Here is a 22,081-nt window from a genome sequence, read left to right as displayed (position 1 = left end):
TGTGTATGTGTGTGTTTGTGTGTGTGTGTGTTTGTGCTTGTTACTTTGTGCGCGCGCGTGTGTGTGTGTGTGTGTGTGTGTGTGTGTGTGTGTGTGTGTGTGTGTGTGTTTGTGTGTGTGCGTGTCTGTGTGTGTCTTTGTGCGTCTGCCTGTGTGTTTGTGTATGTGTGTCTGTGTGTGTGTGTGTGCATGCGTAATTTATTCCAATAAGCTACCCTACTGCCTACACTATTTTGAATCCAGATGTTTCTTAATTAGTAGGAACATACGTATGTGGAGGGTGTGTGTGTTTGTTTATGTGGGTGTGTGTGTGTGTGTGTGTGTGGGGGGGGGGGGCTCGGGGTGTATCTGTGTGTGAAACTCTGTACGTGGCGGATATGTGTTTGTTTGTGTATTTGTTAGTTTGCGTTTTAGTTGTTGCCATGGTGATAACGATGCCACACACACACACACACACACACGCGCACGCACGCACGCACATAAGCGCGCACGCACACACACACACACACACACATACACACACACACACACACTCTCTCTCTCTCTCCCTCTCTCTCTCTCTCTCTTTCTCTCTTTGTGAATAGAAAGCTTCATGCATTCTATTGAAATTAAAGTCCATAAATCATAATGTAAATGGACATTTGAGCACATGATGAAGCGAGGACTGGTTCCTGTTGGTTAATGCCAAGGCTTCAGCGGCGGGGGGAGGAGGGGGGGGGGGGGTCTTAAACGCGGCCATCACAACGTTTCATACTTTCAAGATGACACATTCATTTAACGTTCTGAACACGCAGGAACAAATGCAATAATAGTTTTTATGCCAATGCAGCTTTGGGCGAGACATAATGGACGCAGTAATGGTTTCAGGTAGGTGTGACAATTCGCCGTTGGAATCAAGCTGTTTCTCTCTGGTTTCCATCACAACAATAAAGGGAGGTATGTTTAAAAATGCCATTACGACACTTAGAAAAATAACCAAGGAGACAAAATCACGTTAGAAATTTGTTCAGCGTTTTGTTTCATGCCATTAACTTCACTCTGCTAATCACCGAGTTGGACTGAAGTGTGCACAGCTAACACATACAAGCAGCTGTTACCAGTTCTGGTAATTGCTTGTTAACAAAAAAACAAAGGCACAAAATCAAAGGACACAAACCTTTTAAAGCAATATTAAACCATCCTGTCAATCTGTCGTCAAAATAAATCGGAACTGAACACATTGGATCATTCTCCCAAGCCAACAGTAAACCAAATATGCATAGAATAATATTTGCTTCGTTATGTGCAAGGAAATGTTCGTCTGAATGTTTTCACGTCGTCCGCATTAATAAGGGTCATTTGATTAAAGGCATATGTACGCGCTCCCGTGTTTACAAAGTGTAGTTTGCCCATAATCGATGTCAAACGCACCATAAGACCATGTAATGACGATATGTCGCCATGCGCGGACCATATACATGCATTACAGCTTGTTTTAGAGTCTCAAAAACTTTGGATGTAAACAAAGACGCGGAGTTATTTCCCTTGCGTCAACGCTACCTCTGTTGGCAAATCTATAAATAGGACGATCCAGATCAAAATGAAAATTAACATATCTCAACATTGAAGGGGTCCTAGACCACAATATTTTGCAGGGAACTTAATTTAGCATGTCTCCAGCTGTTGGTAAAGCAATTAGCGTGTATAGTCATCGAGTACATATGGCTTTAAACAGCCATTTGATAAACATTGTTGTGTTATTTGTGTTATATATTTTTTCAATATTTTGATTTAAACGTAAAAATGTGTTCGAACAAGAGATAATCTTAATCGTCCGATTCATTTCCTTGCTGGCTGTGTAAAACTCATATCTTCTCTTTTGCTACAGGTAGGAATTAATCTAATGTTTGGCAAACACACACACACACACACACACACACAAATCCAGACAACAAACACACACATACACACATCCGCCACGTATTTGGTTTCACACACGCACACACACACACACACGCACACACTCTCACACACACACGCACGCACACACACACACATGCACACACAAACACACACGCACACACACACACACACACCTGACATACCTTCCCCCACACACACATACCTCCCCCCCACACTTGGATAACACCCTCGGTCTTTGGCCACCCAGCAAATCTCTCAATACTACAACAATTGAGTCAGTGTGACACAATGTATCAAGTTCTGTGTCACTCTGACCATCCCTAGTGCACGTCCTCATCACCCCTCTCCTCTCCAACTTTTGTCACCGCCCCCCCCCCCTCTCCCCCCTCCCCCCACCACCACCTACCGCCCATTCCCTAACGGTCTTACCGATCTACATCGTCACGTAAACTGTAACGGTCGCTGGGAACATCATTGGTGCTAATAATGAATTCACACTCACGGTATCTTCCGCTGACACAACTTCCAATACACCGCTGTTCCACAAATTGAAACTGCGTTGTTGCGCGTATCACACTACTGCGTCAAAGTTTGGGCAGCAACACACGCGTGCTTTGTTTTGGTTAGCTCTCTACGTGTAAATAGATTTTACTGCTGTGGTAATAGCTGTTTTAATTTTGTTTTGTTTTATTCATTTCTATTTATTTTTGTTTCCGCTGGTGATACGGTATGTGCAACTCAGAGTCCTGTTGGATCAAATAGCCTCAGTAGGCATGGCTGAAAACTGCAGCCAATTTCCACCGTCTTCGGAAGTTTATTTTAAAGGTAAGGTGATACCTGTGAGACAGAGTATAGTAGAGTACAGGCTGTATGCCTGTAATGTGCTTCATGTCTTTGGAAAAACGAAACTTATTTTGTTCGTCGCCGCGTATACACGCGTATATATACGGTCATGTTCAGAAGCTTTTACATTGAAAACGTGTGAGTAATCAAGTTGAATACCATAGGTGTGTGTTCAGGGTGTCACGTGGAACAAGAGTATAATTGCAATTGGACATTATACCAAAAATTAACAGCGGTGCTGTATTCTGCACAGGCTAGGCATTTTTCTTGCTGCATTATTTTAAAGATTGAAAGATTGAAATAGAAGTCACTTCAGAAATTCAGTGATTGAAAACATATTCCCGTTCTGCACATGAAGCAGCCAGACTGTTCATTTTTGGTATGGGTTTCAGCTGAAGGATGCTCGTACTACTTCTTCTTCTTCTTCTTCTGCGTTCGTGTGCTGAAACTCCCACGTACACTCGTGTTTTTGCACGAGTGGAAATTTACGTGCATGACCGTTTTTACCCCGCCATTTAGGCAGCCATACGCCGCTTTCGGAGGAAGCATGCTGGGTATTTTCGTGTTTCTATAACCCACCGAACTCTGACATGGATTACAGGATCTTTTCCGTGCGCATTTGGTCTTGTGCTTGCGTGTACACACGAAGGGGGGATAAGCCACTGCACATAAGTTGACCTGGGAGATCGAAAAAATCTCCACACTTAACCCACCAGGCGGCCGCGGCTGGGATTCGAACCCTCGACCTTCCGATTAAGAGGCCGACGTCTTACCACCCCGCCACAGCGCCCGTCACTCCATGTCTTACTACTAATATTAACCGCCGCGGTTCCTAATATGGGCCACCTCCTATTCTGAGAAAATACTGATGCAAGTATTATAGGCTATCATTGGACAACCATGCCGTTACACCTGTATATCTCTACACAAGCTCGTTTAATTAAGTCATTAATTACCTTTCAGCGTATTGAAACTGCTGTGTCATTTGAGTCAAGTACTGTTGTTCTGCAGTCAGCTATGAGTTACGCATAACGCCGGCCCTAGTAAGAACAGTGCACGCGTACTGTTATAATTATTTTCACAACTTGGTCTCACTATAACAATTGTTGTGTACTCAAACTGACATGTGGACAAATAAATTGCCGTTTTGGTTTTATCGTTTTAAGGCACTGACCATACTCAAAAGAGACTGGAAGAGTCAAATTGAAAAGGTGTGTAATGTTACTTTAATACACGAAACCGTCCTCTCTCGACAGAGCTGACGGTACAAGAGAAAGTGTTGGTCGGCGTGTCCACGCTTTTGTGTGTTGGAGTGCTCCTCCTTTTTGCCGACAAGGTGTGGTTTATTCTCCGTCACTATGGCAACCGGGGACGCCCGCGGCTCATTAAACACAAGTCCTTGGTTCTTGTCGGTCTATACCCTGTGAGTAGTTTCGGTATATTGCTTTCTTTATTTTCATGTTATATCATGGCATGTCGTGTTATGTCATTTCATGACACGAAATGACTCTGCGACATACCCTCAGACAAGATTTGTGTACACTTTTTTTGAGATTCAGATTTTGACAAAATTACAAGTAAAGACGGTAAAACAATCGGAGTTTTACGGAACCTTCTGCCTTTTTTGTGTGATACAACTTAAAATGTGAATATTTTTCAAAGAGGAGGCCGAGAACAAAACAGGAATACAATCAATGATGAATAGGTCTTGTATGACCCACTAGGATTCTCGAGACGATAATTGGCTCGTTACAAACAAACAAACAAACAAACCTGACATGGTTTGTTAAGCGTTTTTCAAAAATAATTGCACATCCTCATAGTTGAAATTTTGCAAGTGCCTGAATGGTGGGGTCTTCTTGAAGCTGAATTTTGACATGTGTCCAATGCAATGGAATGTTTGAAGGTATATGCATGGTTGTGCAGAGGCAGGACCAGATACCTGCATTTAAACAGCCCTGATAGTTAAAAAAAAAAAAATCATCATGTCTGTATTCTGCTAAATTTGAAGATTCGTCAGTTTTGCAGTGAATGTGCAGAATATTATAAACACGTTATATTTAAAGGAACACTATTTCCAGTGAAACCAGTTTGGCGCACCTTCTCAGCTCTTGCCATGCATTGGTATAGGATAAAACCATACCTCCACTTGGTCACATACCAAAACTGAAGAGTCGGAGTGGTTTCGTGTGCACAATGGAGAATATTTGATGATTTAATTTCTTTAAAAGCCACTGGTTGCCTTTACAAGATTAATTCATTAAAACAATTCCCAGTGTGCACAGAGAGAACCCAAGCTTTTCACTTTTGGTATGTGACCAAGTGGAGTGATGGTCTTATCCCATGAATTAGCCTGCCCAGATCTGAGACGGTGAATATAATTGTCTTCACAAGATAGAGTGTAGCTGTTAAAACATTCGGTTAAAGCGTACAAGAAAAAACTAACTGTGCTTACTGTCAACAGGTCGCGGCAGTGACTTCCCTTTTGGCAGTTTTCATCCCTCGCTCCACGCTCCTCTGTGATTTTCTTGCTAGTTCGTAAGTGTTGTGAAGACATACAGATTATTTTATGCGAGAGAGAGAGAGAGAGAGAGAGAGAGAGAGAGAGAGAGAGAGAGAGAGAGAGAGTTTGTTTGTTTGTTTGTTTGCTTAACGCCCAGCCGACCACGAAGGGCCATATCAGGGCGGTGCTGCTTCGACATATAACGTGCGCCACACACAAGACAGAAGTCGCAGCACAGGCTTCATGTCTCACCCAGTCACATTATTCTGACACCGGACCAACCAGTCCTAGCGCTAACCCCATAATGCCAGACGCCAGGCGGAGCAGCCACTAGATTGCCAATTTTAAAGTCTTAGGAATGACCCGGCCGGGGTTCGAACCCACGACCTCGCGATCACGGGGCGGACGCCTTACCGGTTTAGAGAGAGAGAGAGAGAGAGAGAGAGAGAGAGAGAGAGAGAGAGAGAGAGAGAGAGAGAGAGAGAGAGAGAAAGAGAGAGAGAGACAGACAGACAGACAGACGGAGAGACATATAGATAGACATCGGGTTTGGTCAATGTAGATGTGAATCTTTTGGTCAGTCAAAAAAGCAACGTTCCAACAAAAACAGTACTTGTTTTGTTTGTATTCAGAATTTTGGTATGTAAGCAGTCTTTCTGTTTTTGAATCTCTGCACGAGTTTACCTCAACTCATTCTGTGACTAAAACTCATTCTGTGACTAAACAGGTACTTAGCAGTAAGTTTGTTTGAGTTAACCATCACGATTATGTAACCATGCAGGTACCTAGCAGTGTGTCTGTACGAGTTCACCTCGCTGATCGTACTTTACTTTGGGGGAAAATCGCAGCTGATCCACACCGCTCAGGCCACAGGCTTCCGGCTAAGGACGCCGCCATGCTGCTGTTGTTGCTGCTGCTGTCCTACCGTCAAAGTCACTGCGTAGGTCTTCGTCTAAATATACAGAAATATCCAGAAACAAACATACACGGGGTTGATGTCTAGGTAATGTTGAACTTTAGGGTTGTACATTCATAGCTCAGAATCCACCGGAATCCACTCGCAGTAAGCCTCCACTTTTGCAGAACATGGTCTTGTAAGCATAACAAGTCGTTTTAGATACCTTTGAAGTTACGGAATGAACTGTACAGATGCCTTCCATTTACATGGCTTTCAGGTGGAAAACATCGGCACAGCCAATTTTTTGAAAGATGGGAGACAACTTTGTCGATATTATGTATGCATTTTCTTGTCATTTTCGTCGATCAAATGAATTAATAGTGCTTAATTTTGGAGCTCAATCCCTCAATTCATTTTACATGAAACATTCTTTGGCTTGATCAAAGGGACTAACAAATAAGTAAACGATAAAGTTCAACAATACGATGTCTCTTTTTGGGAAGGGGGTTGAGGTAGGGGAGGGGTTTCGGGGGGTTGGGGAGGGGTACAATAATGAAGTTACGGAAGAAGCCGAGCACAGAATAAGTTAGAATGCGGGGCGGGGAACAATATGCCAGTTGGACCAGGATTGTAAACTCCTCTATGTCCAAATGTCCCGGCTACAAAAGAATTCTTCTGTCAAAAGTATCAGACAATCAACCGGCCAGTGCTCCGAACAGTGCGTCAGTTTCAGAATGAAATATGTCTCAATGACCGAGAACAACACTTAATGACATCCGACACCCATACATGCACAGCTTGGCGGACCTCACGATTCATTTTCTTCTTGTTGATTGGACGAAGTCACCGAGACAGACCTATTTTTCGAAATTCTTTGACAGTTCCCGGGAGATGTAACACAATGTTTTTGGTGACGTGATGCTTTGCATTATGACGTCTTCTCTACCTTTTTACATTTAGTCAAGTTTTGACTAAATGTTTTAACATAGACGGGGAATCGAAACGAGGGTCGTGTTTTACGTGCTAAGCGCAATAAGCTACTGCGCGATACTGACTTGTCAATTTCACTTCATTTTCCACGTTAAAAGTGACAGGGATTTCCATGCCGCGGGGATTGACGAAGCTGTTTTGTCTTGGTGAAAAAACCAGTGCGTTCAGTTTCTTTCTGTGAGTTCGACAGATTGACTAAATGTAGTGATTTCGCCTCACGCGACTTGTTATTTGTGACGTCAGAGATGTCAATTTGGAATACAGGGTCAATAGAAGAAGTCTTGGTTTGTTCAGTCGAAGTCGTTTGCCATCAAGAACGGTTACACATCTACCTTCTTTCTTCTGCTCTTCACTTGAGGCCAACTAGTGTGCCAATAGACTTGCGTAGCTAAGGCCGTTTCACAAAGCGAACGTCAAAACAGCTCTTTCTGGTGTAAACACGGTATCACACTCTAATCCTAGTTTGAACCTCTTAGTCACTAGCCTACACTCTTTGCAATAACAAATCTATTGATACAAGTTTTCTCAAAGAGCAGACATTCTTTGCTACTGGGCATTTACAACATTGAAAGCTAGTGTACGTTTTAGATTTGGCTTGGTATGCTTGACAGTTTTGTAAGTATTGTGCGTTCTGTTGTACTGGGTGGAATGATTTTGCAATACAAATTCTTTTCATATCATTTATTTGCCCTGAGATATGGGGTTAAAAGAACATGTTTACGTTAAACGTCTGCACATTTTTATTTTATTTCTTAAATTGTATAGTTTATTTTCATTTATTTATTCTTTTTGTTTATTTAATTTTTTATTCATTTATTTATTAACCTTCTTTCTATGATTGTGTCGTTCTTTCTTTGTGTCTGTCTTTCTATGTGTCTTTCTTTCTTTGTGTCTGTCTTTCTATGTGTCTTTCTTTTTTCCGTTGTGTCATTCTGTCTGTCTGTCTGTGTCTGTCTGTGTCTGTCTGTCTGTACGTCCTTCTGTCCGTCCGTCCGTCTGTCTGTCTGTCTTTTTTCTTTCTTTCTCTTTTAAGTGTTATATTATTTCTTTAACGAAGCCGTGTCCTTGCATTGTGGCCACCACTCATTCCAAGGTTTTCTCACGCTCAGACGGAATCTGACACGACTTCAGATGATGGTGATACAGACAGCCTTTATCCAGCCAATCGTGTCCTTTGTTTCTGTCGTGCTTTGGACAGATGACAAATATAACCCGAATGTGGTGAGTACTGTGAATTCTAAGACATAAACGTCGGATTTCGTTAGATATATTCGTTTGTGGTGACAGATAGGAGTGACTTCTTCAACAGAAAGAAAGAAAGAAGAAAAGAAAGGAAAAGAAAAGAAAAGAAAAGAAAAGAAAAGAAAAGAAAGAAAGAAATATTTTGTTAAAAAGACAAGAAAAGTTGATTAAACTTTTACTTTCCAAACATTCATACAAATTGCGACTTTCGAACTCCGTCAAATTTTAATTTAGTGAATACATAAGTTATTGGAAAAAACCACCTGTCATGAATTTGTATTGTCAACTTTGCACACAAAAAGTTCAATAGAAGGAAAAGAAATACCCACCATTTCAAAGAACAGAAATGTACAGAAATAAAATTAAAGATAATCTTAATGCATTGCCTCTAAGCAGCTGCTGTTAAACCCTAACCCCCACTGTCATCACCTCCACACACAAAAAAGTCCTTACCATTACTCATTGTTTTAGAAGCTAAAGTTTTTTGTAGGTAAAATGTTTACCCCCTTTTCTTTAAAACTCAGAAAGGAAGCACAATTTAATTGGTACCAGAAGCCAAACAGGTTGAACGGAAATGAACAAAACTACAATCAACCAATCCCCAACAACACCGATTTATTCCACTGAACAATTGCCATAAACATTCATCCTTCAGACAGCACCAAACTCCCCAGCAACCTACCTGTCAGCCATCAGTACCGTGTCAACTCTCTGTGCCGTGTATGGTCTCGTCATCCTCTTCCGGTCCACGCGCCGTTACCTAGCAACACACAGCGTGACGCCCAAGTTCCTGGTGATGCAGCTCGTGCTACTCGCGAACAACTTGCAGAGCGCGGTGCTAAGATTGCTAGCTGACAGCGGTGTGCCTTTCTGTGTTGGGTCTTTGGGTTCCAGCGTTAGAGCGGATGGTGAGTTGCGTGTGTGTGTGTGTGTGTGTGTGTATGTACAGAGGGCGTTACTGAGAATGCTGGCTGACAGCGGTGTGCCTGTTTGTGTTGGGGCTTTGGGATCTAGCGTTAGAGCGGATGGTGAGTTGTGTGTAGAAGTAGTAGTAGCAGTAGCAGTAGCAGCAGCAGTTGCAGCAGTAGTAGTAGTAGTAGTTTAAGTATCATTATTAGTAGTAGCAGCAGCAACAACCGTAGTATCAGTAGTAGTAGAAGTAGCAGTAGCAGCCGTTGTAGTAGTGGAAGTAAGAGAAGCAGTAGTAGTTCAATGTAGTAGCAACAGCAGCAGCAGCAGCAGCAGCAGCAGTAGGAGTAGTAGTAGTAGTAGCAGAAGAAGTAGTAGTAGCAGCAGTAATTGTCGTTTTAGAAGACGTAGTAGTAGACGTAGTAGTAATAGTAGTAGTAGTAGTAATATTGGTATCAACACCAAGTTTAATTATCATCATCATAACATCACCGTCGACGTCGCCGTTGTTGTTGTATCTTAAAAAAAGTAGACCCGTTCACTGTTCACTCTACGTTGCAGCCATTCAACACGAGCTGGTGATTGCCGAGATGTTTCTGCTGGCTTTCTTCGCTCGCCTGGTCTACCGCAAGCCCGTCATGCAGGAAATGACGCAAGGGAATGCGTCACCGGAAAATGACGTCAACTGCAATAGTTACGATGACATAGACGATGACAGTTTCATGTCAAAAGGTAGCACGCTAAACGGAACAAGTTACAGAGCTTTGGAAGATACCGTATCATATCAGTCTGACGAGAACACGATGCACCCTTCTCATTTCTCGCTTTCTTGTGACGAATAAGTGTACAAAATTGAATTTTGTACAAAAATAAAATTTGCGCGGTGTACAAAATCGAATTTTGTACAAATTGCCAAGTGCCGGAGTTATTTTTTTTTCGGGTGTAAGGAATGTTTGGCAAAGGTGTTGTTGCATTATATTTAGTTACTTCAGTCTTCATATACATTTTTTTTTTCGTCTATGAAATGTTTCCTGTGACAACTACGCTGACATAGTTGTGGGATAACTGATCTGGTGATAATGTTAACAAGATAATGATGGGTGTTTTCCGTGTATGTGTTTGAAGCCTATTAGATTCTCTTTTACAAAAAGTAACCCAAAGAAGAGACTTCGCGAGATTTCAAAGGTTTCTATGCCGGACAAGCGAAGATGTGAACCACCATTTCCAATAAATTTGAGCTTATTTCGGTTTCCAGAACTCTTGTCACACTTCTTTTAATAAAAATTCGCGTGTTTGGTTCTGAAAGTCAAACGCTAGGTTTCTTTTTGTCCGTAACTCTCCTAGGACAAAACTCGTTTTATTTTTAAATGAATACACCGTCTTTAGTTTAAAAACATATTTCGGTGTACATTTCTGTTTAAACTGTTTCTGTTTTTTTGGGTATTTTTTGTAAATAATATTTTGAACTACAGATAGAGAAAGAGAGAGAGAAAGCAAAGAGAGAGAGAAAGAGAGAGAGAGAGGGAGATACACGCATACACACACAACCACACCAAAGCACACACAAGCAATTGGGATCTTCTTTTCTCTCTCTCTCTCTGTCTGTCTGTCTGTCTGTCTCTGTCTCTCTGTGTGTGTCTCTCTCTCTCTGCCTCGATCTCTGTCTCTGTCTCTCGCTCTCTCTCTCTCCCTGTGTGTGTCTCTCTCTCTTTCTCTCTCACTCTGTCTCTCTCTCTATCTCTCTCTGTCTCTCAATCTCTGTCTCTCTCTCTCTGTCTCTTTCTCTCTCTGTCTCTCTCTGTCTGTCTGTCTCTCTCTCTCTCCCCCTGTGTGTGTCTCTCTCTTTCTCTGTCTCACTCTCTCTGTGTCTCTCTCGGTCTCTCTCTGTCTCTCTCTGTCGCTCTCTCTCTGTCGCTCTCTCTCTCTCTCTCTCTCTCTCTCTCTCTCTCTCTCTCTCTCTCTTTTCCGGGGGGGGGGGGGGGGTGGGGTGCTGAAATTTGTAAACAGATTGATAGAGGCTCAACTTACCAAATTAATTCAAAAACGAAAATGCATCTCTACACACGAAGCAGCCAGACTGTTGCTGCATTGATCCATGTGTTTAAGTCCAAGGATGCTGTTATCCCGTGTAAAATCTGAACTGATTCGTGGTCATGAACATAATCGCTCCCACGAAAAATACTGTAAGGCCCCCCCAAAAAAAAGTCTGTTTACGGTATCCCGACCGACCCTATTTTTTTGCGCGACCCTAGACTTTTGGGGGGCATTTGGAGAAAAAACAAGAAAAGAAAGTCTTTGTTTGTTTGGCAAAATAACTTAAAACAAGAGGCGAAGCCTTCAAGGCTCACGTAAGAAATCGACAAACAGTAACACAAACTCAATCACTCCGTCACACATACACACACACAGTAAGCACTGTGCAAGAGTGCGAGACACTAGATGATAGATCTAAATCTGTCTGCCTGTAGCCTACTTACTGACGGGGACACGACTGAGATGGCCAGATCGTCACTGCGCTTTCGACAGCGCTTCCTCGCGCAGACACTGGAAACACGCTGTGCAGATTAACCCGTAGGAAATTTCTTTATCTATTTTTCTGGAGCTACGAAACCGAACAATGTGAAATCATGAGTCGTCTTCTCCGAATCGGCGAACTGCAGCTCGGTGATAACTGTATCTATACCACAATGCTTCACGCGATCTGACCTAACCTTGACCCCTGACCTGGTCTACATACCACACACGACACAAACCAGTCAGCTGTTTTTACCCCCCCAAAACCCACCACCACCCGTTTTCTTTGGATACACACTTTAACTACATACGTGCCGACGAAATGTTGATCATTGCTTCAATATTTTGAAGCTGTTGCTTGAATAATAACCAGGTAAAATTAGTATTTCGGTGTTCAGTCAAATGTTAAAGTTTCTACCACAGACATACATACATACGCACGCACGCACGCACGCACGCACGCACAGACAGACAAAAGTTAGCATCGCATAGGCTACACTTACGTGAGCCAAATATGTTGGGGGTTTTATTTTTGGGGGGTGGGGGGGGGGTGAAATCCCGACCTACCGACCCTAATTGTTTTGCCTATGTTACCGCAAACAGATTTTTTTGTGTGCCTAACATTAGCAAGAGGCGAAGCCTTCAAGGCTCCCGTAAGAAATCGACAAACAGTAACACAAACTCAATCACTCCGTCACACATACACACACACAGTAAGCATAGACACAGTGCAAGACTGGGAGACGCTAGATTAAGATCTGTCTGTCTGTAGCCTACTTACGGGGACACGACTGCCACTGAGATCGACACTGCCCTTTCGACAGCGCTTCCTCGCGCAGACACTGAAAACACGCTGTGCAGATCAACCTGTAGGAAATCTCCTTTGGTACCTTCTTTATCTATTTTTTTCTGGAGCCGCTACGAAACCGAACAATGTGAAATCGTCTTCCCCGAATCGGCGAATGTAGCTCGGTTGGAACTGAGAAGTGAATCTATACCACAATGCTTCACGCGATCTGACCTAACCTTGACCCCTGACCTGGTCTACATACCACACACAACACAAACCAGTCACCTGTTTTTACCCCCCCAAAACCCACCACCACCCGTTTTCTTTGGATACACACTTTATCTACATACGTGCCGACGAAATGTTGATCATTGCTTCAATACTTTGAAGCTGTTGCTTGGATAATAACCCGGTAAAATTAGTATTTCGGTGTTCAGTCAAATGTTAAAGTTTCTATCACACACGCACACACACACGCACGCACGCACGCACGCACAGACAGACAAAAGTTAGCATCGCATAGGCTACACTTACGTGAGCCAAAAACCAGTCAAAGAGATGTATAGGTCCATGATAAGGTCTCAGTCTCTATCGAGTTAGATGGTTATTTATCTGCCTCCCGTAGCGAGTGTGACACCGACACTCTCCAATCGATACCAACATGTGAGCGCATCCATCACGCAGTTTTGTTTCCTTTCGTTCGATATGTAGCAACACACTACAGACAAAAAATTCAGAACATTCTACTTTGGAAGCAACAAATATAATAGAGTGGGACACTGTCCTTAAATAATACATTGTTAGGTAGCATAATGTTGGAAATGTCCCAAGTTTAAGAAAGATGTTGCAAGGTACCAAACTTGGCGTACGAAGGGCTAGAACTGACGCAAAATCGTGGTGGGAATTAAGCCATAGACTAGTTTTGACTTTGAATTTCGATTCATTACGCAGACTGTATATTCATGTTCAAGGGACACAACTGTTCAAGGCGGACTGTTGACGTAGAGTGCGTAAATTTGGAACACTATTCTTGTATTTTACCCTGTTTTGAAAGCTGCAGCTGCTGCAATCACATGGCTAAACCTACGGGGAGACACAGACCTAGCTACTTGTCAATTTACCTAGGCGAAAAGATACCTGTTCAATATAATATGCATACGAAGGAAAACCGAAAGTAGACTGATTATCGAGAAGAAGCAACAAACCCAGAACACCTACGCCAACAGATAAAATTTAAAAAAATTGGTGCAGATAGCGATGCTATGGCTGACTTGGGTGTTCATAATGACAGTAGATGTCGATGCTGCATTTTTTCCGCTCAGCAGCTAGATGTCAAAATATGGTACTCACCAGATATATTGAGAAAAAGGCCGACACTCGTGTAGTTTTTTTTTCTCCAATGATGGCGGCAGTTGTGTAGTCTCGAGCAACCTTGCCTGATCGATCCAAGAGCTGCGTTGTTCCACTTGGGCCCGTATGCTTATGGGGGAAGTTCGCGACAACTCCCGAAGTTTTGAGTGACATCGGAAGTACTTGCCTCACTTTCGTATGCATGGGCCGGAAAAAGGGTTTACCTCGAAGCAAAGCGAGGAAGTAACTCAGGGTATTTTGCGACTACTTCTAAAGTTTTGAGTGACATCGGAAGTACATCCTCACTTTCGCATGCATGGGACGAAAAAAGAGTTTACTTTGAAAGCTAACGAGGAAGTAAATGAGGGTAAATGTACTACAGCCAGACCCAGTAGTAAACACGCTACTTCCACAGTTTCTCAGTGCAAAAAGGCAGGGCTTTTCTTCAGTTTTTCATGTCAAACCGAGCTGACGCTCCCAAAGAGAGAAAATAGAGGGAAAAGTCGTATCTTCTGCATGCATTTCGTGCAAATTTCCCTGAATACAAACCTGAGTTGCCAGCTTTGACTTTTGTTTGTTCTGGGTCATTGGCCACCACTCTTTCATTCCCGCTTATACGAGGGGGTTACTGTGTTTCTATGAAAATGGGCGTCATGTGTGAGTGTGTGTGTGTGTGTGTGTGTGTGTGTGTGTTTGTGTGCGTGCGTGCGTGTGTTTGTGTGCGTGTGTGTGTGTGTGTGTGTGTGTGTGTGTGTTCGAGTGTTGAAGTGTAAGTTTCTGCTATTTTTTTTGTCATTGCTTTATCTGTGTGTGTGTGTGTGTGTGTGTGTGTGTGTGTGTGTGTGTGTGTGTGTGTGTGTGTGTGTGTGTGTGTGTGTGTATGTATTTGTGCGAGTGCCTGTCTGCCTGTGTGTGCGTGCGTGCGGGTATAATTGTGCGTCTGTTCCTTCATACGTTTGTTTGCGTGTTCGCGCGTGCCGTGTGTGTGTGTGTGTGTGTGTGTGTGTGTTGTGTGTTTGTGTGTTTGTGTGTGTGTGTTTGTGTGTGTGTGTTTGTGTGTGTGTTTGTGTGTATGTGTGTGTGTGTGTGCGCGTGCGTGTGTGTGTGTGTGTGTGTTTTCGATGTTATGTGTGTGTTCGACGGTGTGTGTGTGTTCGACGGTGTGTGTGTGTGTGTGTGTGTGTGTGTGTGTGTGTGTGTGTGTGTGTGTGTGTGTGTTCGACGTTATGTGTGTGTTCGACGGTGTGTGTGTGTGTGTGTGTGTGTGTGTATATGTGTGTGTGTGTGTGTGTGTGTGTGTGTGTGTGTGTGTGTGTGTACCCACTCCCCACACTATGATGAGCTGACTATATTTGCGACTTGATATTTTATTCATGTTCTTACGTTTTATGCTGTTTATTGTGATTCACCACACCCGAGTTTATCGTAATTGAGATAATAAAGTGTTCTATGTCTATGTATTATGTCTAATACACATGCACACACGCACGTAGGCTACAAAAATCCAATCTTGACTTTGAACTTTATATAAACATACATCCTCTTCACAATTAACGAGGACAAACGTAATTTACAAACACCTAAGTACAACAATTTTTCTGTTTTAAAAATTCGGACACACATTTTCTCAAATAATATGAAATTCGCTGAACTTATCTTCTTTTCACTACACCTTATATCTTGATTCCCAAAAAATGGAGTTCTGCCTTTTTAAATTTACCAGTAACACAAACATTCGCTCTGACCAAACTATTTTTGTCCAGCAGTTTTACCGATACACAATCATTAAAAAAACACTACAAAAAGAGTTTTAAGTTAACCGACTTCGCTACCACATAAACAACCTTTTTTTATTGTCCCCAACATTCTGGTCAACGAAATCATTATTATAGACAGTCATTCTATTCAAGGACAATTAGCACAGCTTTCGTTCAACCAGTTAAAAACAACAATTATAGTAAAAGCTACAGCGCGATCAACGTTTGCCCATTTACGAACTCGCGATGAGATTTGTTTCTTCTGGTCACCAAGCCTACCGTTTACAAACGCATGCGCACTAATTGGGATTCCCCCAATTTTCTCGACCTTGACCTCAGAACTCTCGAAGCCACTACTTCGGCGTTCAATTTAGCTCGTGCATACCGAGTAGCTGGCAACTTTGCTTTCGAAGTTCCCACTTCCAATGTCAAGGGCCTCTCGCTTGACATAATTATACGACGATATCGCATCTCAAGGGTCCTTACCCATCCAAAAGAAACCTCCAGCGCATACTACAATTGCAGGACATTCCGTTTTTAAAGGCAGCTCATTGGGAAATTATCTCAGACACAATATCGAAGACGTGAAATGCGTCAATCGAGCAACTGTCGTAACTTGGCTACAATGAGACGGTCTCCTACCTTGCACCATAGACACGGACTGTGACATTCTTGTTTAATTTAGGTGAAATGCTTAAAACAGAGTGACTCAGAAGCGACAGTTCGATCAGTTACTGACCGAAAAAAACGTGCTCGAGTCATTCGGCGAAGGTGGCGAGCTTTCAAACCAGCACGACTGAATAACTCAGAATGCCTTTTTTCATCATGCCTCTATTCTACACGAGTAACATAGTGCAGTGGTAACGGTTCCGGACTCTCGTTCATTTGCTCCGGGTTCAAGTTCCGCCGGGAGCTATATATTTTTTATTAATCTTTTCCTTTTTAAGCCTCCGCAATTGCATTCCGGCTGCAAAAACCGGGTTTTGCCTCTGTGTTAATTTTATTCATTTGCAAAAGAAACCTTCCTATGCTTTGAAAAAATCATATCATGTCTTGACTTTCAACTGTACGCGCGTGTGTATATGTGTGTCACTACGGTGAGTATGTGTGTGTGTGTGTGTGTGTGTGTGTGTGTGTGTGTGTGTGTGGGTGCGTGTGGGTGCGTGTGTGTGTGTGTGTGTGTGTGACGTTTTCACTTGTGTCATCATAGTTTCAGTGTGTGTATGAGTGTAGATTGAGAGAGAATGAGAGAAAGTGAGAGAGAGTGAGTGTGTGGTTATTTGTTTGTGACTGTGTGCGTGCGTGTATGGGTGCGTGTGTGTGTGTGTATGTGTGCGCGCGAGCGCGCGCGCGTGTGTGTGTGTGTGTGCAGTGTGTGGTGTGTGTGTGTTTATGTGTGCCGTCAGTGTCACTTGTGTCATAGTGTCAGTATGTGCATGAGTGTACGTTTGTCTGTGTGTGCGTGTGTCGTAAGAGAGAGAGAGAGAGAGAGAGAGAGAGAGAGAGAGAGAGAGAGAGAGAGAGAGAGAGAGAGAGAGAGAGAGAGAGAGAGAGAGAGAGAGAGAGAGAGCGACACTTCTTTGGCAATTTTGGACCAGACAGCGTCTTTATGTTTAACAGTTAGACTGTTCTGAAATTTGGACAGAATAACCGTTCTTTCGTAAAACACTTCTGTCAAGAGTACAGCAATTTCACCATCTGAAAAAGGCGCAGAACGCCCCTCTGTGTCTACTTTCTTTTTGAGCGGCACACGTGCCTTGCCATTTTCGTTGACTGAAATGTTGATAGAAACGTGCGCATGCGTATTAGTAGGGATTCCCCCAATTTCCCCGACCTTGACCTTAATACTCTCGCTGTCACTACTTTGGCGTTCAAGTCAGTTCATTCATTGTGTACAGTTAGAAAGTTGACTTCGGGAGTTCCCACTTCGAAAAGAGGCCTCTACTTCCAGTGTTTCTTACTTCTAGTTCATGCATACGGGCCGTGGTTGTTCGCTGAGAGTGTGGTAATTATGGTCTTGGTGACCTAGACAAATGTTTACGCCCCCTTAAAACGTTATCACATGACACTTCCGTTTTCCGACTTCAGTTGGCAAAGGCGCTATGCATGATTACTTGAAACTCCTGAAATTATATCTGGAACAACATACTATCAATTAGAAGTGCAATGCCTTTGGCACATTTGTCAAAAAGCCAAGGCACTGCAAACCTCAAGCGAAGGACAAACACACGCACGCACGCACGCACGCGCGCGCGCACGCACGCACGCACACACACACACACACACACACACACACTCTCTCTCTCTCTCTCTCTCTCTCTCTCTCTCTCTTTCTCCCCCCCCCTCTCTCTCTCTTTCACTTCCTTTCTGTCTACCTCTCTCCTTCGTTTTTGCCCCGAAATAACAACATTTAGTCAAGCTGTCGAACTCACAGAATGAAACTGAACGCACTGCTTTTTTTACCAAGACCACATACTCGTAGTTTCGTCAGTCCACCGCTCGTGGCAAAGGCAGTGAAATCGACAAGCCATGCAGAATAGTGCGGTAGTGGTCGCGCTGAGCAGAATAACACGCTTTTCTGTATGTCTATTCTTTTTATTATTATTTTTTTTTGAATGACAAGTTTCCGATTTTTAATGACCAAACTCATTCATTAGTTTTTAAGCCACCAAACTGAAATGCAATACCAAAGTCCGGCCTTTGTCGAAGATTGCTTTTCCAACATTTCAATCAATTTGATTAAAAAATGAGGCTGTGACAGTGCCACCTCAACTTTTACAAAAAGCCGGATATGACGTCATCAAAGGTATTTATCGAAAACATTTAAAAAAAAACGTCCGGGGATATCATTCCCAGGAACTCTCATGTCAAATGTCATAAAGATCGGTCCAGTAGTTTAGTCTGAATCGCTCTACACACGCACACAGACAGACAGACAGACAGACACACACACACACACACACACAACAAAACTTGACTAAATGTAAAAAGGAATGGCCGCAGATAACCAGATAATCGTTATTCACACTTTTGAATCCTGTCTTCCATTATCTTCGTGTTGCAAGGGATTCCACACTGCACGTGTTTATGGTGAAACGCAAACCCGCTGAAAATACTCCAACTGAACACAGCTTTGTTGACTGACTTGACTTGACTGGCTACAGCGGATCTGATAGTTTTAGATGGTTTTACAGGCGACGGACCGTCCGGTGAGTATCACTTGTATTCTGTTTCAATATGTCATTCTGACAGTTACAATGTATAGACCACGAGGGGCGAGTGGTTGTGTGGTCTTCCTTAGATTGTGTTGTTTTTCAGTCATGAAAGCTGTGTTTTTAACCCAAAAAATTTCCTCTTTTTAACGTAGAGGGGGGAATCGAGACGAGGGTCGTGGTGTATGTGCGTGCGTGTGTGTGTGCGTGTGTGTGTGTGTGTGTGTGTGTGTCTGTCTGTGTGTGTGTGTAGAGCGATTCAGACTAAACTACTGGACCGATCTTTATGAAAATTGACATGAGAGTTCCTGGGTATGAAATCCCCATACGTTTTTTTCATTTTTTTGATAAATGTCTTTGATGACGTCATATCCGGCTTTTCGTGAAAGTTGAGGCGGCATGCACTGTCACGCTCTCATTTTTCAACCAAATTGGTTGAAATTTTGGTCAAGTAATCTTCGACAAAGCCCGGACTTCGGTATTGCATTTCAGCTGGGTGGCTTAAAAATTAATTAATGACTTTTGTCATTAAAAACTGAAAATTGTAAAAAAAAATATTTTTTTTATAAAACGATCCAAATTTACATTCATCTTATGCTCCATCATTTGCTGATTCCAAAAACATATAAATATGTTATATTTGGATTAAAAACAAGCTCTGAAAATTAAATATATAAAAATTAATATGAAAATTAAATTTTCGAAATCAATTATAAACACTTTCATCTTATTCCTTGTCGGTTTCTGATACCAAAAACATATAGATATGATATGTTTGGATTAAAAACACGCTCAGAAAGTTAAAACGAAGAGAGGTACAGAAAAGCGTGCTATCCTTCTCAGCGCAAGTGCTACCCCGCTCTTCTTGTCAATTTCACTGCCTTTGCCGTGAGCGGTGGACTGACGATGCTACGAGTATACGGTCTTGCTGAAAAATTGCATTGCGTTCAGTTTCATTCTGTGAGTTCGACAGCTACTTGACTAAATGTTTTATTTTCGCCTTACGCGACTTGTTTACATTTAGTCAAGTTATGACTAATTGTTTTAACATCGAGGGGGGAATCGAGACGAGGGTCGTGGTGTATGTGCGTGTGTGTGTCTGTGTGTGTGTGTAGAGCGATTCAGACTAAACTACTGGACCGATCGATCTTTATGAAATTTGACATGAGAGTTCCTGGGTATGAAATCCCCATACGTGTTTTTCATTTTTTTATATTTAGTCAAGTTTTGACTAAATATTTTAACATCGAGGGGGAATCGAAACGAGGGTATGGTGTATGTGCGTGTGTCTGTGTGTGTGTCTGTGTGTGTGTCTGTGTGTGTGTGTAGAGCGATTCAGACTAAACTACTGGACCGATCTTTATGAAATTTGACATGAGAGTTCCTGGGTATGAAATCCCCGAACGTTTTTTTCATTTTTTTGATAAATGTCTTTGATGACGTCATATCCGGCTTTTCGTGAAAGTTGAGGCGGCACTGTCACGCCCTCATTTTTCAACCAAATTGGTTGAAATTTTGGTCAAGTAATCTTCGACGAAGCCCGGGGTTCGGTATTGCATTTCAGCTTGGTGGCTTAAAAATTAATTTATGACTTTGGTCATTAAAAATCGGAAAATTGTAAAAAAAAATAAAAATTTATAAAACGATCCAAATTTACGTTTATCTTATTCTCCATCATTTGCTGATTCCAAAAACATATAAATATGTTATATTCGGATTAAAAACAAGCTCTGAAAATTAAATATATACAAATTATTATCAAAATTTTTTTTTCGAAATCAATTTAAAAACACTTTCATCTTATTCCTTGTCGGTTCCTGATTCCAAAAACATATAGATATGATATGTTTGGATTAAAAACACGCTCAGAAAGTTAAAACAAAGAGAGGTACAGAAAAGCGTGCTATCCTTCTTAGCGCAACTACTACCCCGCTCTTCTTGTCAATTTCACTGCCTTTGCCATGAGCGGTGGACTGACGATGCTACGAGTATACGGTCTTGCTGAAAAAGGGCAGCTACTTGACTAAATATTGTATTTTCGCCTTACGCGACTTGTTGATAAATGTCTTTGATGACGTCATATCCGGCTTTTCGTGAAAGTTGAGGCGGCACTGTCACGCTCTCATTTTTCAACCAAATTGGTTGAAATTTTGGTCCAGCAATCGTCGACGAAGCCCGGACTTCGGTATTGCATTTCAGCTTGGTGGCTTAAAAATTAATTCATGACTTTGGTCATTAAAAATCTGAAAATTGTAAAAAAAAATAAAAATTTATAAAACGATCCAAATTTACGTTCATCTTATTCTCCATCATTTTCTGATTCCAAAAACATATAAATATGTTATATTTGAATTAAAAACAAGCTCTGAAAATTAAATATATAAAAATTATTATCAAAATTAAATTGTCGAAATCAATTTAAAAACACTTTCATCTTATTCCTTGTCGGTTCCTGATTCCAAAAACATATAGATATGATATGTTTGGATTAAAAACACGCTCAGAAAGTTAAAACAAAGAGAGGTACAGAAAAGCGTGCTATCCTTCTTAGCGCAACTACTACCCCGCTCTTCTTGTCAATTTCACTGCCTTTGCCATGAGCGGTGGACTGACGATGCTACGAGTATACGGTCTTGCTGAAAAATGGCATTGCGTTCAGTTTCATTCTGTGAGTTCGACAGCTACTTGACTAAATGTTGTATTTTCGCCTTACGCGACTTGTTTTTTTTTTAATGGGATATGGTTACAGGAACTAGACCACGAGAGATCAAGCCTAAGAAAATTGAGGTCTCTTGGCGTTTGTAGCTAATGTACGTATTCAGTAAAACAGAGGGGGCAATAAGAACGAAATATACAATCCTCACCCCAATGCACACGCACACATACTCATACACACACGCCCTCACACACACTCACACTTACACATACAAGCACACACACACACACACACACACACACACACATTTTGTGTGTGCACACACACTTTTGTGTGTGTTTGAGAAAGCACATTACACACACAGAGACAAACACACACGGACTCGCACGGACACGCACGCACGCTCTCTCTCACACACACACACACACACACACACACACATGCACGCCCACACACATGCACGCACGCAAGAACACGTGCACGCTTTTTATGTTCAGAGCCCTGCGCACGCTTGT

At 42.2% G+C, this 22,081-nt stretch overlaps 1 protein-coding gene across 1 annotated transcript; it reads left to right on the top strand.

Moving 5' to 3' along the window:
• Positions 1 to 2,494: 2,494 nt before the first annotated feature.
• On the top strand, positions 2,495 to 10,751 carry LOC138965887 (organic solute transporter subunit alpha-like). Its single transcript, XM_070337979.1, has 7 exons — positions 2,495 to 2,727; positions 4,002 to 4,168; positions 5,210 to 5,283; positions 6,030 to 6,188; positions 8,246 to 8,357; positions 9,034 to 9,286; positions 9,849 to 10,751. The coding sequence occupies exons 1-7, from the start codon at positions 2,676 to 2,678 to the stop codon at positions 10,127 to 10,129; spliced, it is 1,098 nt and encodes a 365-aa protein (XP_070194080.1). The 5' UTR covers positions 2,495 to 2,675; the 3' UTR covers positions 10,130 to 10,751.
• Positions 10,752 to 22,081: the final 11,330 nt, after the last annotated feature.

Source organism: Littorina saxatilis, linkage group LG5 (assembly GCF_037325665.1).
Source record: "Littorina saxatilis isolate snail1 linkage group LG5, US_GU_Lsax_2.0, whole genome shotgun sequence".
NCBI lineage: Eukaryota > Metazoa > Mollusca > Gastropoda > Littorinimorpha > Littorinidae > Littorina > Littorina saxatilis.
Note: the sequence above shows the minus strand (reverse complement) of the source record. Positions and strands in the feature narration are given on the sequence as shown.

Bases quoted from the DNA above. Each gene is read 5' to 3' on its own strand.
- LOC138965887 (XM_070337979.1), top strand. From the start codon at position 2,676: ATGGCTGAAAACTGCAGCCAATTTCCACCGTCTTCGGAAGTTTATTTT. The intron at 2,728-4,001 runs GTAAGGTGATAC...CTCTCTCGACAG, and splicing joins TTCGGAAGTTTATTTTAAAG to AGCTGACGGTACAAGAGAAA. The intron at 8,358-9,033 runs GTGAGTACTGTG...TTCATCCTTCAG, and splicing joins ACAAATATAACCCGAATGTG to ACAGCACCAAACTCCCCAGC.